Source organism: Diorhabda sublineata, chromosome 3 (assembly GCF_026230105.1).
Source record: "Diorhabda sublineata isolate icDioSubl1.1 chromosome 3, icDioSubl1.1, whole genome shotgun sequence".
NCBI lineage: Eukaryota > Metazoa > Arthropoda > Insecta > Coleoptera > Chrysomelidae > Diorhabda > Diorhabda sublineata.
Genome location: NC_079476.1, coordinates 32768713 through 32786278, shown reverse-complemented (window position 1 = coordinate 32786278; position 17566 = coordinate 32768713). Strand labels below are relative to the sequence as shown.

Below are 17566 nucleotides of genomic sequence, written 5' to 3'. Positions count from 1 at the left end.
AGTGAACAAACATATGAATGTCAGTTATGTAAGAAACTTGAATGTTGTTTAAAAATTCCGTATAATTTGCGAGATTATTTATCGTTTGGAAGTTGATTAATTTACAATCGAACGTCAGTCTATTGCTTTTTAAAATTCTATCTAATTTTGTGTCCAAGCTTAACTTTCATTTCTTTATAAACTACTAGAACGCTGGTTCCAAACACTTTCACTTTTTCTTAGAGAAATATTAAACTATGCGTTTTTTATATTTTCACTTTATGGTTTGTATATCGTTAAAGCCTGATATGGGCGGAGATTAATATATATTCGGGAAATGAATTCAAATGGAGGCGGCGAATTCCTTGGTTGGTATTTACGGTCCTATTTTGGTTAAAGAAAATTTGTGTCTACCTACTGTCAACGAGGTATCTCGATCAAGGGAATATAGCGTAAAAACAGTATTAGTTTTTCATCATTACATCTATCACAGATCATCTCTCTTCCTTACTATTAAATAGTTAATCATCAGTGTTTTTTAACTATAGAAGAATTCCAAGTATTTGTGATAAAACGAACAATGCAAAAACAACAATTTAAATCATGAAAGGCAAGGGCGTCGCCAGGAGGGGCAGGAGGTCAGTTGCCTCCCCGTAGAGATCAAATGTAGCTAGCCGCAAAGCGATCAAAGTCCTAAGGCCGTGCGAGCATTTGACTTCCTTATCTATTAATAAATTCCGCATCGCATGACAAATTAAGGTTTAATGTATATTGTAGAAAGTATTGAAATATTCATAATAACAGATTTTGACATCCTTTTTTAAAATCGCTGTTATTTTCATCACGACTATATCAAATTTACAAAAATGCAAGGCCATTAAACAGTGTAAAAATATGTAGGTTGGCATGGTGTGTGTGTGCATTGCATTTCTTTCTCGACAGCCGTTAACCAGCATTCACGTTAGTTTTGTACAATTTGTGTCCAATATGTAGCTTTGGACTTGGTCAAAGCCTCGGAACACGTTGAAAGGATTTTAGTTTTAATTAAAAACCACCGTGAAAATCCGGAAAAAGTGACAGACTAAATTATCAAGGAAGCTGCTGTTATTGCAGAGAAAGTCGGATTGGAAGAGAACATTACATCAATACCATGTATTACGTATTATGATTTACCGAACATAAAGAATGAAATCGAACTTTGGCAGAAATTGTGGGGCGATAGACTTAATACAAACTCCTTCTTTCCCGAAACGGAAAAAGCATTACAAATTTTGATCGCTTTACCATACACGATCTGTACAGTAGAGCGATCCTTTAGCAGCCTCAAAATAATAAAAACATGGCTAAGAAGCACCATGGCAGAAGATCGCCTCAATACACAAATAATTTTAATGATAAAACTTCCAAAGTGTAACGCTTCGTTCTCTCGACTGTACCAGGCGTTCATATTTTTTATCCTCCATAATATTGCCCCCTTAGTTAGAAGCTGGCGACGTCCTTGATGACAGGTTATTGATCAAGGACTTCCAAGAGAGATTCATTCAGAAAAAGAAAATTGGATACAGATTCTGGGTATTTATATAGATATTCAATTTTTTTCTGTTAACAAAGTGGTTTTCTTTTCGTGAATCCCACGAAATCTCTAGCAATCTCATCATGTAATATCCTCAGGAAATTTCTTGAAATTAAATTTTACTGCATGTAAAAAAACTTTTAAGCTTCACGTAAGATACTTTAAAGAGGAAAAACTAACATACTTACACAGACATTACAAAATGAATTAATTGATACCATGTCTAAAAAGTTCAGAAATAGTGATATCTGTAGAAGTTAATTGCTACCGATAATATTAGTCGGCAGGTATGTTCCATAAAAATAAATTTGATAATTTGATATGTTTGGGTGATAAATTAGAAAAAAATGGATGGGAAAAAATTTGAATCCAAAGGAGATGTTGAACGTTGAGATATAACCATAGAAAACGATGGGCTATATTTCGATTACTAAGGCTTTATATTTGTATGATTATTTAAAAAACAGATTGAATATTGGAAACCGACATTATTTGGATTAATTCGAAAAGTATTTTAGTGGTTCATATGCTCCACTACTCTACGGGATATGAGAAATATGTAGAAACCAATTTAAAAGGAAACAGTTAGAAGTGATAGTAAAAATATTCAGAAACCTCCTTATATTAAGGAAGTCAATAATTTAAACACGTATTATCCACACATTAAATGGGTAAATATTGAAATTCTATAGAAAGATATGTGTTCCTTCGTTTCAATGGTTCATTTGCTGGAACTCCACTTCTAGTTCACTATTTAAAAAGACAGATTGCAGCAAGTTTACGCCTATGGTTTGCGGAATGCTATTCCAAATATTTGTTTTGTTCTGTAAATTTACTCCACTCTTTCAATCTATAATATTATGATAGTGTTCTTTCTGGCCTAAGCTCATCAATATGCAATGGAGACCTGGAATCAAGATGGTGAGGTAAAAATATAGGTGTGCAAGCGCGGCATTATTCAGTTTTTGTCCTCCCTCGGGAACATTCAAGACCTGGAGCTGTGTATAGAGTAATAGACGGCAAATGACTTGAAATTATATGATTTGTCGTGAATCGACACCAATCGATGTCAATAGACATAAAAAGACACCAATCAACATTAAGTGACAATCGACCTCAATCGGCTTCAATGGATAACAATCCACATGAGCTGACAAAATAGACTCTAAATGACCTGAAATGACTTGTTTTGACGTGAATCGACATCAATAGACATCAAAAGACAACATCAAGTGACAATCGACCTTAAATGGTTTCTATGAATCATAATCGACATTAAATGACAATAAAGACTCCAAATGATGTAATCTCACTTGAATCGACCTCAATCGGCTTCAATGGTTAACAAACGACATGAATTAACAGGAATAGACGCTAAATGACCTGAAATGTCATATTTGATTGATGAACTGATTAGTTCTAGGTTGGCTATAAACTCTTCTATAGTCATTCGTCATAGTTTTTATTGAAATGTACTATACAGAGCTACATTAATTTTTTCAGTTGAAATTATGAAATTTTTATTTTTAGTTTAACATTATTTATCATAGTAAATTTAGGTTTGCGTCAATTTGATGTAATATAACTTCAACTTAATATTTCTGATATAATACCTCTTGTCCTGGAATCCCATCTGTACCCTGAAATATAAAAATACGGATATGTTGGTTAGTAGTTAATAGAAAGCCACAAACAATGATAACAACTGATAATATTTTTGTTATTTTGTTAATAAGCATTACTCATATTATTTAGTTTCTGATTTAGTTCGTTATAAATACATTTGAAGCAGCTACGTATATCTATCTACGTTTATTGCTATTTCTTATTACACAAATGTTGATACATTTTGCCAATGTACTGGAATTTCTTCAATTCCAGAAGTTTCATTAGTGATTTAAAATTGGATATTGACGATGCGTTGTAGTTTACAACATAACATTTAATAAAACAAGATGTGATTCCATTATTTCAATATTTTTGATTAATATTGTTCATTTGTTTCCAATTCTACAATAACGATGAGTCCAATTGTTTGTTTTTCAAATTAATTTTGGAATAAATTGACTATTTCAGTCAAAAAGTACTATTAATACATTGCTCAACAATTGCTAAAGATGATACGTATTGTTAATATTCTTCGACCTTTTTTGTAGTAAGTTCATTAGCTATTTTTACAGAATAGGAACAATCACAGTCTATCAAAGATGTCATTTTAACAAATAAATTATCATTTAATTGAATTTAATAATATCTGTATGTTTAATATCTCTTTGAACCATCCTACTACGAACGAAACTCAAATCTACTAGATTTACTCGGGATTGAAAAATTGATGAAACCCTTCACGTCTCCTCCACGCACTTCACGATTTCGATCGCAGATTGGAATTTTGCTTTAATTTAAGCTGAACGGTACGGCCAATCGGCAAACAGCTTGTACTGGAACGACCAGAATCCTCACATCTTCATTGAAGAAAAATTAAACTTTCCTGGGGTATGTGTGTGGAACTGTACTTCCTTGTGTGTCACGTGACGGGCCAAACTTATCTGGAAATGTTCGATTTTCGTGGGCAAATAGATAATGATCCAGCACACGAGAACATCCGTCATTCCATGCAGGATGGAGCTTCACCGCACTATGCGTTATGTGTGCTAGTGCTGGGGTACCTAATGTTTATTTTGGACATGCAGACGAGGACTTGTTGAACGTCTTGGACGGTTATGTGACCTGTGATTTCTTGCTGTAGGGCTTTCTAAGGACCGAGTTTTTGCAATAAGACCACGCATCTTTCCCGACTTCTGAACTGCAATTGATGAAGAATTTGAAACTCTTCGCGGAGAGCTTGATATGCTTTCCGTTGATAAACGTTACCGTAAATGCTTTGATCAGGATGGGCATTAGTTTGAACACTCACAGTAACCCTTCTTTGAATCTCCTTTTTTAAATAAATTTATTTTGACGGTGCATTGTTTCTGTCACAATGAACATGGTAAGGAAGGGCATTTTCATCAATTAAAATAAAATCATCAAAAACTACAACCACAAATTGCAAAATAATTCTATATCTCGCTATTCTTGCTGTATTGTGGTATTGATCCATACTATCAAATTTGTGTAGTCAGTAAAACCAATTACATCTCAAATTGTAATCAAATTTCTACCAAAAGCAGCTGTTGGAACTCCCTTTAGTTCATTATACCACTGAATCAGTCCTCCCAAATCAAGACACGTTCATCGCATTAACTTAGAAGTAACTTGGATTCATCTGAATTCCTCGGTCCATCACCATCTCAATAACATTTGCTCCAGTTAATTATGAATATGGTGTAATGTTTCTTCTCTCTACACCAGCCATCTGTATCCGCCTTCTGACCATTGCGTTTGAAATTATCGTACCCGTGGCATTACGTCCTATTGATACTGGAAGAATATAGAACAATGCCGAGCAGTACCATATACGATGGCCCTTTTTTTTCAACCTCCGATCGCTCCGTGCAGACGCTCCGTGGGCAGAAGAAAGCGGGCATGCGCTAAAGGCAAGTGCGAAGTTCTCGCACTACACACTTCGTAATTGTTGACATTCGGGCGTCAGTCGACGTTGTGCTACAGCCACGTAAACATATCCGCCATTATCGATGCACCCGCCAAGTGTGAATTGCTAAGTGTGATTCGTTTTCTACCCACTGAAGGACATAGTGCTGCAGAGTTCCATCGGAGAATGTGTCGTGTGTTTGGGGAAAACATCATGAGTGATGGTGTTTTGCGTGAATGGTGTCGAAAGTTTAGAGATGGCCGTAATGATGATGTGTATGATGAAGGGGGCCTAAAGCGCGAATTTGTCGTTTCAGGTGACCTGGTTCAACAAGTTGACAGAATGATTAAAGAAAACCGCCGATTCACCAAGAATTTCCAAAAGTTTCAAGGTCTGTTTTGTACTCTATTGTTACTGAACGGTTAGGCTCCATTAGAGGCAACTTTCCTTAAAGATGGTATTGAAAAGCTTGTCCACAGATATGACAAATGTCTCAATCTCTTCGGTAATTATGTCGAACAGTAACTGTAAGTGTATCAATATTTTGGTAATAAAATTATTGTTTTATATGAACTTTTTTTTATTTATAGCCTATCGGAGATTGAAAAAAACACGGCCCTCATACGTAACCATCCTCAGCTTCAGTTGGGCTGCGATCTCACCCTGAACCCTGAATATATGAGGCTGCACCATTCGACACATACCGATAACATATAAACTTCAAAAGTTGAGCAGCTTCACACTGTGGTACTCCTTCAGATATCCGCTGTAAAATTTAATGCATATGGGCGGGTATTAAACGTTTTCGAGGCATACTTTTTGAAATATCTGAATCACAATTGTGCAATAGAAAAAACAGTTTAGTTTGCCAAAGAAGGAAACGAGAGTATACATTTTATTTATCATCATATCAGATATAAGATCATTTTGATCCCTATCATTTGTTGAGCAGTGTAATTGCAGAGACTAAATAAGATCTAAATGAAAAAATTTCAAGATTGTATCTCCAAAAAAATAGTTTTTGAACAAATGTCTCATCTATATACTGACGAACAGTATAAACTATAGAAGAAATGCCCTTCAGGCAGTTTCAACACCACCAATATTTGTTGATAGTTCTTTTCCTCTTTAATTGGTCATTATGAATACTATCCTCCATAACATGTAAATGAGATTATAAACTTTGAATAGTTTTTAATCAAAGTTCAAATATTACTCACCGGGAGGCCAGGATCTCCTCTCTCTCCTTTATTTCCTGGTTCCCCTTGTGCCCCCTAATAACAAAGTTGGTTAATAAATAAATTCGTTCATTCGCTACCAAACCGTTTGAAACAAAACAAAAAGCAAATGATAATTCACTTACTTTCATTCCATCTAGTCCCGGAGGTCCCTGTGAAATATATATAACGAAATATATAAATTGTTTTTGCGGAATACGTTTTTTGATGATGTGCGCCAAAATGCTTTTCAATCACCATACCGTAGCTATTCATGCTTGTTAGTAAGAGAAAGGAAATAGAGATAAAATTGTTAACCGAGCAACCGACATGAATTTTTCATCAATATGATACGGAAGGGTAGATTTTCAATTTTAAGTTTCAAAAATGAAAATTTATTTGAATTGTAATGAATCCACCAAATTTTTGTGGCACACATTAAACTTCCAATAGTTCCCGAGTTGTATTACGCAGTTCTCCTTGCTTGTTAATAAGGAGATTCAAGGTTGTTCAATTTATGATTATGATAAGCTTACGGTTATTTTTTGACAAGACTGGTTTGGGTATTGCAAACCCTGAAGTTATATATCTGTAATTGAACATATGTGATCGTGAAGAGGTTAAAATGCATGAAGCAGAGTATAAATTAAAGCTTCTTTAATACTTACAGCACATGCACAAACAATTACTCCGTACATGTTTATAATAGTACATCAAAATTATCCTAGTCAATTAGTAAATCTAAAAAATATCTTACAATTCTTCAGGGGTTTTTCTAACCCTTAGCCTTTTTCAGTCACTTTATTCTCAAAAACACCTTTCCAAAATACCTTCTTCAATGAATTTAGTGGCGTACAAAAATAAATGAATTGTGTTGTTGAGCGGAAACCATTTTATGTGCATAAGCGGCAGCATTTCCTTCTATTGTCTCAAAATTTTGTTATTGTTTTCAAAATCACAACTTATATCAAGATTTATGTAATCCACATCAATAAAACAATTGAAATTTCACTCAATCATTCTTTATATATTTCTATTCTAATAAAAAAACTGTCTTTGAATTTGTATCCTCCATTATATGAAAAATGAAATTGAAAAAGAATTATAATGAACTTCACAACAATTAAATTACAATGAAGAGATATGAGAAAAAAAAGGATAAGAAAATATATATGTATAATTAATAAAAACAGACTGTCGCTTAAGGACAAAAACGAGATATAGTGAAAGGAGAGAATAATACTGAACTGAGGTGGATGATGATTGAATTTATAACGAGGAAGGAGAATCAACGACAACAAGAAAAATAAAGAATGTAACCGGATGTGAAGGTATTTGTAGTTGTAAAAATAAAGAAATTATATAGTTTCAAGGAAGATTGGTTATATTAGTTGAAGAATGCAGGTTATTTTTTATAAATGATCGATTGGACGGGATATTTTCATGAATTTTAAAACCAAAATATAAATTTCGGAAGGAAATCATCTATCGACGATTATATTTCAATATATTTGATGCAATTTTTTTCCGTAAAGGAATATATCTACCCAACTTTTGACTGCAGATCGTACATTTTTTAAGTTTATTGATGTTGAATTATACTTTATAAATTACCAGATAGTTTCAAAAGTGAAAAAATAACTGCCATACTCGCACATCATACTAGAATTAGTTTAACTTTCCAAAGAATTTATTTAGAAAAGGTTTTTTGAAGTGTTACGAGTATAGTAGCTATTCTACCATACCTCACTTAAAAAAATTTAACATTTTTATTACAGTAGATTAAAATCTTAAAATAATATTTAAGTCTTCATCTTAATACATCTACTACATATCAAGAATACGAGTCAGTGAATTTATTAAAATAAGTTCTATGATGTCTCATCTTGAATACTGATAAGAGGGCAAGTGATTAATGTTTTTTTTGTATAATATTCAAAAATCCTCAAGTAAACGAAAAAAGTAGTGTTTCATTTCGATAACGTGGTTCTATTTAATTAAATTTCCTGCCATATTATGTCATGTAGAATCAAATAAGTATAAAAGCTATTAATTGAACTGAACAGGAGTATGAAAGAAAAATTTCAATAGCCAAAGATATTTTTTTAGTATTATTTATATAAAAATTGAAATTTGAAAGTGTTCATTAGATTTTAAGAAAATACAATTTCTTTAAAATCTAATAAATATCGGGATGGACTGTTTTTTATGCATACTTTTTATATACCTTTGTACATTTTATTGTGAACAAATTACATATCCTAAAAAATACCTGGGACATGCCTCACGAAGAAATACCAAAAAAGTTTAGCTCTGAGGAAAAATTCCTCATATGTAATACTCCTATATGGAAAGTTGGTATGGGAAAAAACGTCCCTACGTTACAGTGCCGACAATATTTATTTTTTCTCTCGTTCGAGACACTTTATCTATACTGCGCATGCTTGAGAATGCGCAGAACCGAGATGAAACCTCGGAGGATAGAGAAATCGTTGCCATTCTGTCTTCCTTAGTCGGAACAGCTTCTACTTATAGAAACTGTCCATATAAAAGTTTTATATTTATGAAAAATTCACCTCAATATTAAGCTATAAAAGCAAGAAGGATTAAAATACCATAGAGAAATGGACATAAATGCTATTAATTGATAAACGGATGGTTCTAGAACCGTAGACAGAATAGGAATATACGGACCTAGAAGAAAACACTCTAAAATCCTGGAAGACACATCAAGCAGTTTCCGAACAGAAATTTATCCAATGAAGAATATTTACTTATTTTATTTCTTAGCTCTCTGTAAACTCGGTTGTAAATAAAAAAATGAGTGAAAAAATTATAACTATACGCGATATAGTGTCCGAGATATTTAATTTCAAAATACGGACACCGGGTCGGCGCTGGACAGCACATCGCAACTATGGAGGGTATGAAGCTCCTTACAATCTCGGTGTATCGAAAAATGTCTGTTGAAAGGAAGCAAATTAAGGTGGCGCTATAGTAGCAAGTGGAATATGCGCCACAAACTATTAGAGTAGGATAGTAATTTAAACTCTTTTGTGAATGTCATAACTATTTCAAAGAAACTATTAATATACAAATTCATTCGAAAATTCTACTGCTAAATTTATATCATTTCCACTTGCTACACTAGCGATATTTTGGCGAGTCTTCGTATTATAATTTGCTGTTTGCAGCTGGATACATTTTCAATTAAACCCCAATACAAGACGGTTCTCGTTACCTCTACCCTCCATAGTTGCAACACTCGATCAGCCAGCTCGCGCACTGCGATAAGGACGCGACGTCTCAACATTTTACTATTAAAGTTTGAAAATTTCTAATTTACATGCTAAAAAATTATGATTGTGTTGCGCCAAAATGTATAGATACAACCAAGACAACTAAAAAGTTGTTTTCTCACATTCCAAAGGATGCTCAAATGAGAAAGAAATGGATAAACGCCTTGAAGAGGTTTGATTCATTTGGAACTAAAAATACAGTTTTTTGTTGTGACTTACTTAGTAGTTCGAATTTTTTTAGTATAGGTATTATCAGATCAGTGGTACTGAACAATTTCAAGGCTGTTATTATTATACTCTTTACCTACGTCTTTACTAGCGTGAGAATCATAATAGATATCTAATCAAGTATGTGCTGATTTGAGGAAGACTTAAGCTTAAAAAGGGGACAGTTCCTCACAAATTTCAATTTTAACAAGAAATGGTATCTATACCCGAAATATATGAGGTACAAAAACAAAATAAAAGAAAATATTCGACCTCAGAGGCAACCAAGAAACCAAAAGAGGTATTTGTTGCTTGATGTAAAGACAAGATAGCAATAGAAGATCCACTTAGCTTAATGATCAGTATGGGAAAATATCGAAGAAAAGTAATAGGGTGAAAGTGAAGCTAAGAGATAAAGGTGTTCATAAATCAACTATCACTGATGAAAATTATTTTAAGAGAGCAAATTATATCCAGACACAGTATCAGTTCGTAGTATGAATGATAACGGCATAGATTCTAAATGCGAATAACTTAGAAATCCATTATATCATACACTAATTACAATATTTACACTAATATCACTTTACTAATATAAGTTAATTAAATATATTATTACTTAATGTACGAGAAGTAAGTACGGACGAAATAATATAAAACTCTGGAAAAATAACCCAAGCAAGATAACTAGTAAGAAACATTCTTCATTGGAAAATGTGTCAAATTCAATCTAGAAAGCAATTATCGCACACGGGAGATCATCATCCTGGCCGATAGCAAAGCAGCCATTAGATCTCTAAGCTCCAATATCATGAAATACAAACTAATTAAGGAATGCCTGAACAAGTTAAACGAGCTAGACCAGAAATAAAGTTACCCAGCGGGAGTCCTGTCGGAGGACTGTCGCCTAAATGTACACCTGAAGACGCTGGATAATGCAGCGTGCAGATTCTGTTGCGCGAAGAACCAAACGTTTATCCACATCTCGAAGTGTGAGATACTAGGGAACTCCAGAGCACTACACTTGGAAGGGTATGAAATAGACGACAGGAAGTTAGAGCCATCCCACATTCTGAACATCTGTATGACATATTACCAACACCAATATAATTTATTGTCTATATAAGTTACGTTTGATTTTTATGTTTCTACTCAATATGTGAGAATAATTTTGTTAACAAAATTTGATTTATCAACTCAGTCAAATCCAGTTTTAGAGATGTAAGAAGGAATCTTGTTTCCTCAATAGATGAGAAACAAATATTACATTAACTGATTTAATCTATAAGGGGGATCTTGTTTACCTATTTTAAGTGAAACTAATGTTACCATTTTGAATTAGTGTATATCCAAGGAAATTGTTACTGCGCAAAATTATAAATATGAAATAAACGATCTGTATCCAGCAATTTGATTATATTGAATTTATAGATAAGAGTTTTGTAATAAAGTTGAAGGAATTTGATAATTTTACTTTTTAAAATCATTTTAAGAAGAGATAATGTAACATTATGATCAATTCTAACAAATTTGCAGCGTTTGCTAATAATTATTGAGTATACCTCCGGAATATAAGTTGCTTACCTGGTATAATGAATAAGAATTAATTATGATTTCACATAGAACTATTTTGATTAAATTCACGTATGTATAATACAATGTTTTGATTTAAAATACTAGTGAATGGACGTTAAAATGATTTGTATAGAGCATGCTCTCATAATGTAAAGGAAAATAAGTACGAAGAGATTTAAACATGGAAATTGTTAAATCTACGTATTATATTTAAAGTGTATATCAATAAAATTCTCAAAGAAGTGCTTTGTTGTGAGATTGGCTACTATTCTTTGACCTCCATGTTCTAATTACACATTTAAAGCAATATTTAGTTTTCATTACAATCTTCAAATAACGATCTCGTGGAAGATATCTTTAAAAATTGATTAATGGTAAAAGAAAGAAAATTTCGAGAAAATCGTAAAAATTGGTAAGCCTACAGTGATTATATATGGTGTTATCAAATTTTTTATACATCTTGTTATGAATTTAACCAGTTTTCAAATTGTAGAATGTTTATAATTCTGGTCCTGACCAATATCATTAATAATAACTTTAATTTATAATATGAAAAATAGGTAGTAAGCTATATCCGCAAATCTGTTTATCATTATCAATTCTGTATTCAGTTCTGCTCATATAATATTAAATTCGACAAATTTCAATTCCCTGCTTGTCGCTCGTTAACTGAAATTCACAATTTGAGCTTAATTTCCTCCCGGAAATTCCTCATATTTGAATTTACTCAACTTTCCCATGACATTTGTCACTAATTTAATGTTTCTTTTTTTTGGTATGTAAGTACAAATTATTTCAGATTCAACACTCCTTGGAGTTTCTTTTCAAATTCAATTTGATTATCTGTTTTTTAATGTGAAATTTTAATGTGAATATGTATATTGTACCATATGTTTTGATGAATATATCGTTGTTTCTTATTGTTTCGAACTAATGTCTAAAGCTTCTACAGATCTGAACAGTCCATAACGGATCCAGCAATGGACAGAACGGCAATAACAACATTAATTTTAATGGCTATACGAACGTGTTTTTGTATATTTATAAATCCTTGTCGTTTAGAAAACGGTTCGGCACCTCAATCATCTGTACTTTTTTCTTCGTAATAGAAGATGACTGTTAACAAATTTCCCAAAATTTAATCAGTGATGCAGAAGGAAATATAAAAATAGGCTTATTTCGGTAGAAAATTTGCAAAATTGAATAAGTTGAGGACATGGCCTGAGAATATAACTAATATTAATGTATTTCAAAAGTTATTAATTTATGTATAAATAAGAAATTTAGTTTACACAAATGAATCTTATAATTATTTTTATGAATTGTTCGTACTTATTCTCTTTTACTTTACTTATGATTATTGTAATAAGATTATTACAGATGTTTAATACAAGTATGATATAAAAACATTTTTGATAGCATATTGATTATTTTGCCGTTCAAAAATTCATAGTTAATTTGGTCTTGAACATATTAAATACATTTTTTATAGGGAAACATCAAATTAGAAATAGATTCATTACACACTAGGTATATTTAATTGGGAAAAGTCTATTTTACCTATGAATTCAATGAAAAATATACAGAAAGTCTCAAAAAATACGACAAAGGTAAAAGCACAGTACGTCCACTAAAAAACGATGGATTTATTTGCAGCGGTACACGCTAGTTGTGTCCCGCGGTCAACAGGACCTGTAAAGGTCTTTACTAGTTACGTTCGGGTTGATTAGGTAAAGTTAGGTTAAGTTAAGTTAAGATTGTGTTCTAAAATGGCGTACACAATTATTTCATTTTGTTTTTCAATATGATTACTCATTGTTTTAGTACGTGTACATCGCTGCAATTCACCAATTTAATTTTTTTGAGATCTAAATTTAAAACCGTCTACAGTATACGAGACTTTTCCTTTCCTCAAGTAACATTTCGGACACATTTAGAGCATTTTTATAATACAATTAAAGCTTTTCAAAAATTGAGAATGAAAGTTGTGAAAATATTTTTGGTCATAAAACTCCAACCAATTACTTCAATTTAATCCCCAATTATGCCAACATAAGAATTGGTGTTATGATCAGTTGGTATTATGTATTTTACTTAGGAAGTTCCAGGTAAGAAAATGGTTAACTAGAATTCAATATTTAGATATCGATAATCCTGGGAAGTGTAACTACATAACAAAAGTATTTTTGGAAGGTATTCGGGACGCAATTCATATAAGACACTTACAGTAATCCGGATTAAAATTTGACCGTGGAACGCAACTCGTATGCAATCATTTGCAGATGAATAAACAATTTTTTGATGATACGAACCCTCTTAATTTTTCAGAATTCAGTAATTGATTCTAATGCGTGTACCTTTGTTTTAAATTGATGCTAAAAGATTATTAAAAAGCATGAAATTCAAAAGATAATCAATGAGGAATGGAAAAAATTTATATACAAAAGTAAACCAAATACTTTTGTGGCAAACTCAACGTTTCGCAGTGCGCCTTTTCTAGAAAAATTAAAGAAAGTTTATGCTTGTGCTTGTCAACATTAAGGTGGTTCAAGCACTCGTTTGTTACCATGTCTAATGATATCAAATTGAAATTAGATGTCTTGTCTTGAAATTTTCATAAAAATTGTTTGTTCGACTGAAAATTGATATACGTTTTACTTGCAGTAAGCTCAGTGTATTATTCTTGAATGACAAAATAAAGGTGATACAGGTTTTGATCTATAGAGGTCAAACAAAATGTTTTTACAAATAATTCAATTATCAACAAAGGTATTATTCTGGGCAGTTGAGTTTTCTCCTAAATTCTTATCTCCAATTATTGTCCTCCTAAATTATAGTAGCAGCAAAAAATATTAAACGAAAAAAATTAATATTCCTAAATTATTATCTGAAAATAATACAATGGGTATTTTAAGAAAAAAAAATTGGTTAAGTCTTCTTAGTTTCATGTTACTTTTGTTAATGCGTGTTAATATGGTTAACTCACTGTATTCTTTGGTTAACGTTGAACGAGGTTAAATTTATGGTGTAGCAAAGCGAGATATTCTTACCATAGGACCTGGTTTTCCATAATCACCCGGCCTACCGCTTTCTCCTCTCAATCCCATTGGTCCCTAAGAACAAATTCACTCATTGGACAACAATTGGAAGCAACAAAATCAATTGTAAGTTCTTAGGGAGAAATTCTTATAGCTCTTAACACGATTTTGTTTAAAAGTATACTGAGAAGCATTGCTTGAGTATTTTATAAGTTCTGTAAATTTTCACAATACTTAACACGAAATAATAAATAGTGCTGTATATATTGACTCTTTTAAGATTCATTTGCTACTCTAATTTCAGTGAAAAATGATATTCTTTCACAATGGTTTTTTAATTTAATTCATCACGGGATCAACTACGTGACAAACTCGATTCCTAAGAATATAAAAAAAATCTATGTGCGGACTCATTTAATTAACGTAAAAATGTTGAGAAATTTCATAAATTCATTCAAAAGTTGTATAGAAGTTGTAGATATTTTCAATGAGTTTATGTTTATTGAATAATAAGATTTATTACGAATACCAAACCAAGTACTGTCATAAAAGAAAGATTACAAAGTGGTAATATAATTTATTTTGCGGAACTGAAGATTCTAAAAAACAAACTAATAACAAGAAGAACGAAGTTAAAAATCTACAGGACTCTAATAGAACCAATTTATGGGCGATGACACAAAAAGACCAAGATAGATGAATATTTGAGAGAAAAATTGTCAGAATAGATGGAGGAATTAGAATGAACGAAGCAGACTGAAGAGACCGAAATAATAGAGAAATCGATGTAATACTAGGCAATAGAAACATCGTCCGATTCATTAAGACCCAGAGGTCACATTCAAAGAATTGTGGATAAGAGAATCATGACTTACAAACAATTAATATGAGAGGATGGGGAACGTTGGCGATAAACAGACCAGATTGGAGGCGAATTTTCGAGGAGACCAAAGCTCACACCGAGTTGTAGTATCAATTGGTAAAGTGAGATATTAGATTTTGGAATAATATTTGTCACTATTAAATAAGATTCCTGGCAATATATTTAGGTTCAATTTTTGTATCAGTAGTAGTATTTATTGTTTACATTGAGTTTTGCTGAAGATTCTATTTTTTAATCTTCAGCAACATTATGAAGTTAGTTTATTTGTCAATATTCAACGCGATTTTGTTAATTAAAATTACCTTAAATTGTATTAATTATAAAATAAATAACTATTTTTAAAAATTGTGCAGTTGCCTTTTTTTGTATCCGTAATCTGCTGACGTGATAAATTTTCTCTGGATTATATGTATTGCTTACTCAATATTTCCTGTTAAGATATTTGTTATCATTTGCACGGTTGCAAGCAAACCTTTCAGAATAACCGTTTCAGTTATTTAGAAATTTCCATTAAATTGACAAAATAAACATTTTTGCAATTTACGTAAACTAACTAACTTATAGAATGGCAGATATAAAATCACATAATCTTGTTTTGGGATAATTAAACTATTTGTCAATATACTTACAGGTAATCCCATTGGTCCTGGATCCCCCTTAGAACCTTTATCGCCCTGAAAAATGATTTTCATAATTATCAATTATCATGGAGAAAAATATATAATTTGTTCAGGTACTGACATTATTTTGATATGAATATTTGTTCTTATTTTGATTCTTTAGTAGTAACACGTGAGTATCTCACAGATGGTGCTATGGCAAATTTGAACCTTATTTTGTTAATTCAAGTAATCTACGCTAACCTAGAGTAAGCATCGTATTTTGTAATTGCGATTGGACAGTCATGTAGATGGACGAACATAGTACTTGTGGAAGTAATCGTATAAGAAGAATGATGATATTTAATTGGGTTTCAGTCTTTAAAACGGTTCAAACATGATTACAGCATGAGATATAACTTCAGTGATGTCGATGACGATCAAATTGATCCGAAATTTTTTCTGTTATCAGTTAACATTAAAGAACCGAGCTCGAGTAATCTGAGGTTGAGAAAGACGAAATCAGATTGTCTCTCACATCATTTCTAGTCGCAGGTCAGTATTGAATGAACACCAGTATACAATTTCACTCAATTTTCTAGAAACCAAAAATATTATTTTGGTAAAAATAGTACCATGTGGTAGACTTGTCTGTAGATCTCACACTTTAAGCCATAATTTTGTAGAAATACCTAGAATACAGCAGAGAACTTCCATTAGTTTTTTTTAATATTGACTATTCGCCAGTTTTATGATCATTAAAAAATGAAAGTTTTCTAAGGATTTTTCTTTTAGTGGAAAAACAAGTGACCAATTTCATTCCAAAAGTCATGAAACTTTCCACAATAAATCTTTTATTCCTACTAAAAATAAAAAGGCACTTCTCGCAGCCATCTGTGGTCGAGGCAGACTACCCTAAAATTTTAAGAAGGCAAAAGTTAATACTTATTTTTGTTAAAGTATCAACCCTAAAATTTTAGGAAATTACTTTATTATTTTGACTTAAGGGAATTTTTGCCAGAACATTTACACCTCTCCAAATTGATTACAGAACGTCATAAATATTTATAAAAAAAATATATGAACAATAAATAATTCACAATGCAGGATCGAAGTTCCATTACTAACAATCTGCCAGAGCGAAAAACGTCTTTGTGCAAGTACAAGTAAGATAGAAATACGAAAACTTGCGGGTTAGAGAGAGAACGCTTACCGGGCAACTTTGAATCTCATTAGATATAAAATTTAGAATTATACATAATGCATACATATACATTGATGAAACATTACTTTAGAGAGATTTGAAAATAAAGTAATTGAAATTAAAGTGTATCAACGCGTATTAAAAACGAAATATATCACCTGCATTCGAACAAATTCACATCTGGATTGTCCCCACAATATTGAATGCTTAAGACGATGGATGGGTGTTAAATGATGGTCATTTCGATTTTCACTGGTTCGAGGGAGATTAGCTACCACCTACAGTGATACTATTGCTAACGATAACATTGATATCGAAGCAGATTATGCCAATATTAATGGTAAATGATTTGTTTCTATAAATTGCGTACATATTATTCACGTATGTATATGAAGTCATAAAATATTGATTATTATTAATCTTGTTTACAGATAATGAGATGTTAGTGCCTCGAATT

The 17566-nt window shown here is 31.9% G+C and overlaps 1 protein-coding gene across 3 annotated transcripts in view; it reads right to left on the bottom strand.

The window, feature by feature from the left end:
* The window catches only part of LOC130441553 (collagen alpha chain CG42342-like), a 426499-nt gene that overhangs the window by 5561 nt on the left and 403372 nt on the right, over nt 1-17566 (bottom strand). For all 3 annotated transcript variants that reach the window (XM_056775282.1, XM_056775280.1, XM_056775281.1), the window contains 5 exons: nt 15936-15980; nt 14436-14498; nt 6451-6477; nt 6308-6361; nt 3166-3192 (listed from right to left, as the gene is read on the bottom strand). In XM_056775282.1, the coding sequence (XP_056631260.1) occupies nt 3166-3192; nt 6308-6361; nt 6451-6477; nt 14436-14498; nt 15936-15980 (216 nt within the window). The remainder of the gene's footprint in view (nt 1-3165; nt 3193-6307; nt 6362-6450; nt 6478-14435; nt 14499-15935; nt 15981-17566) is intronic.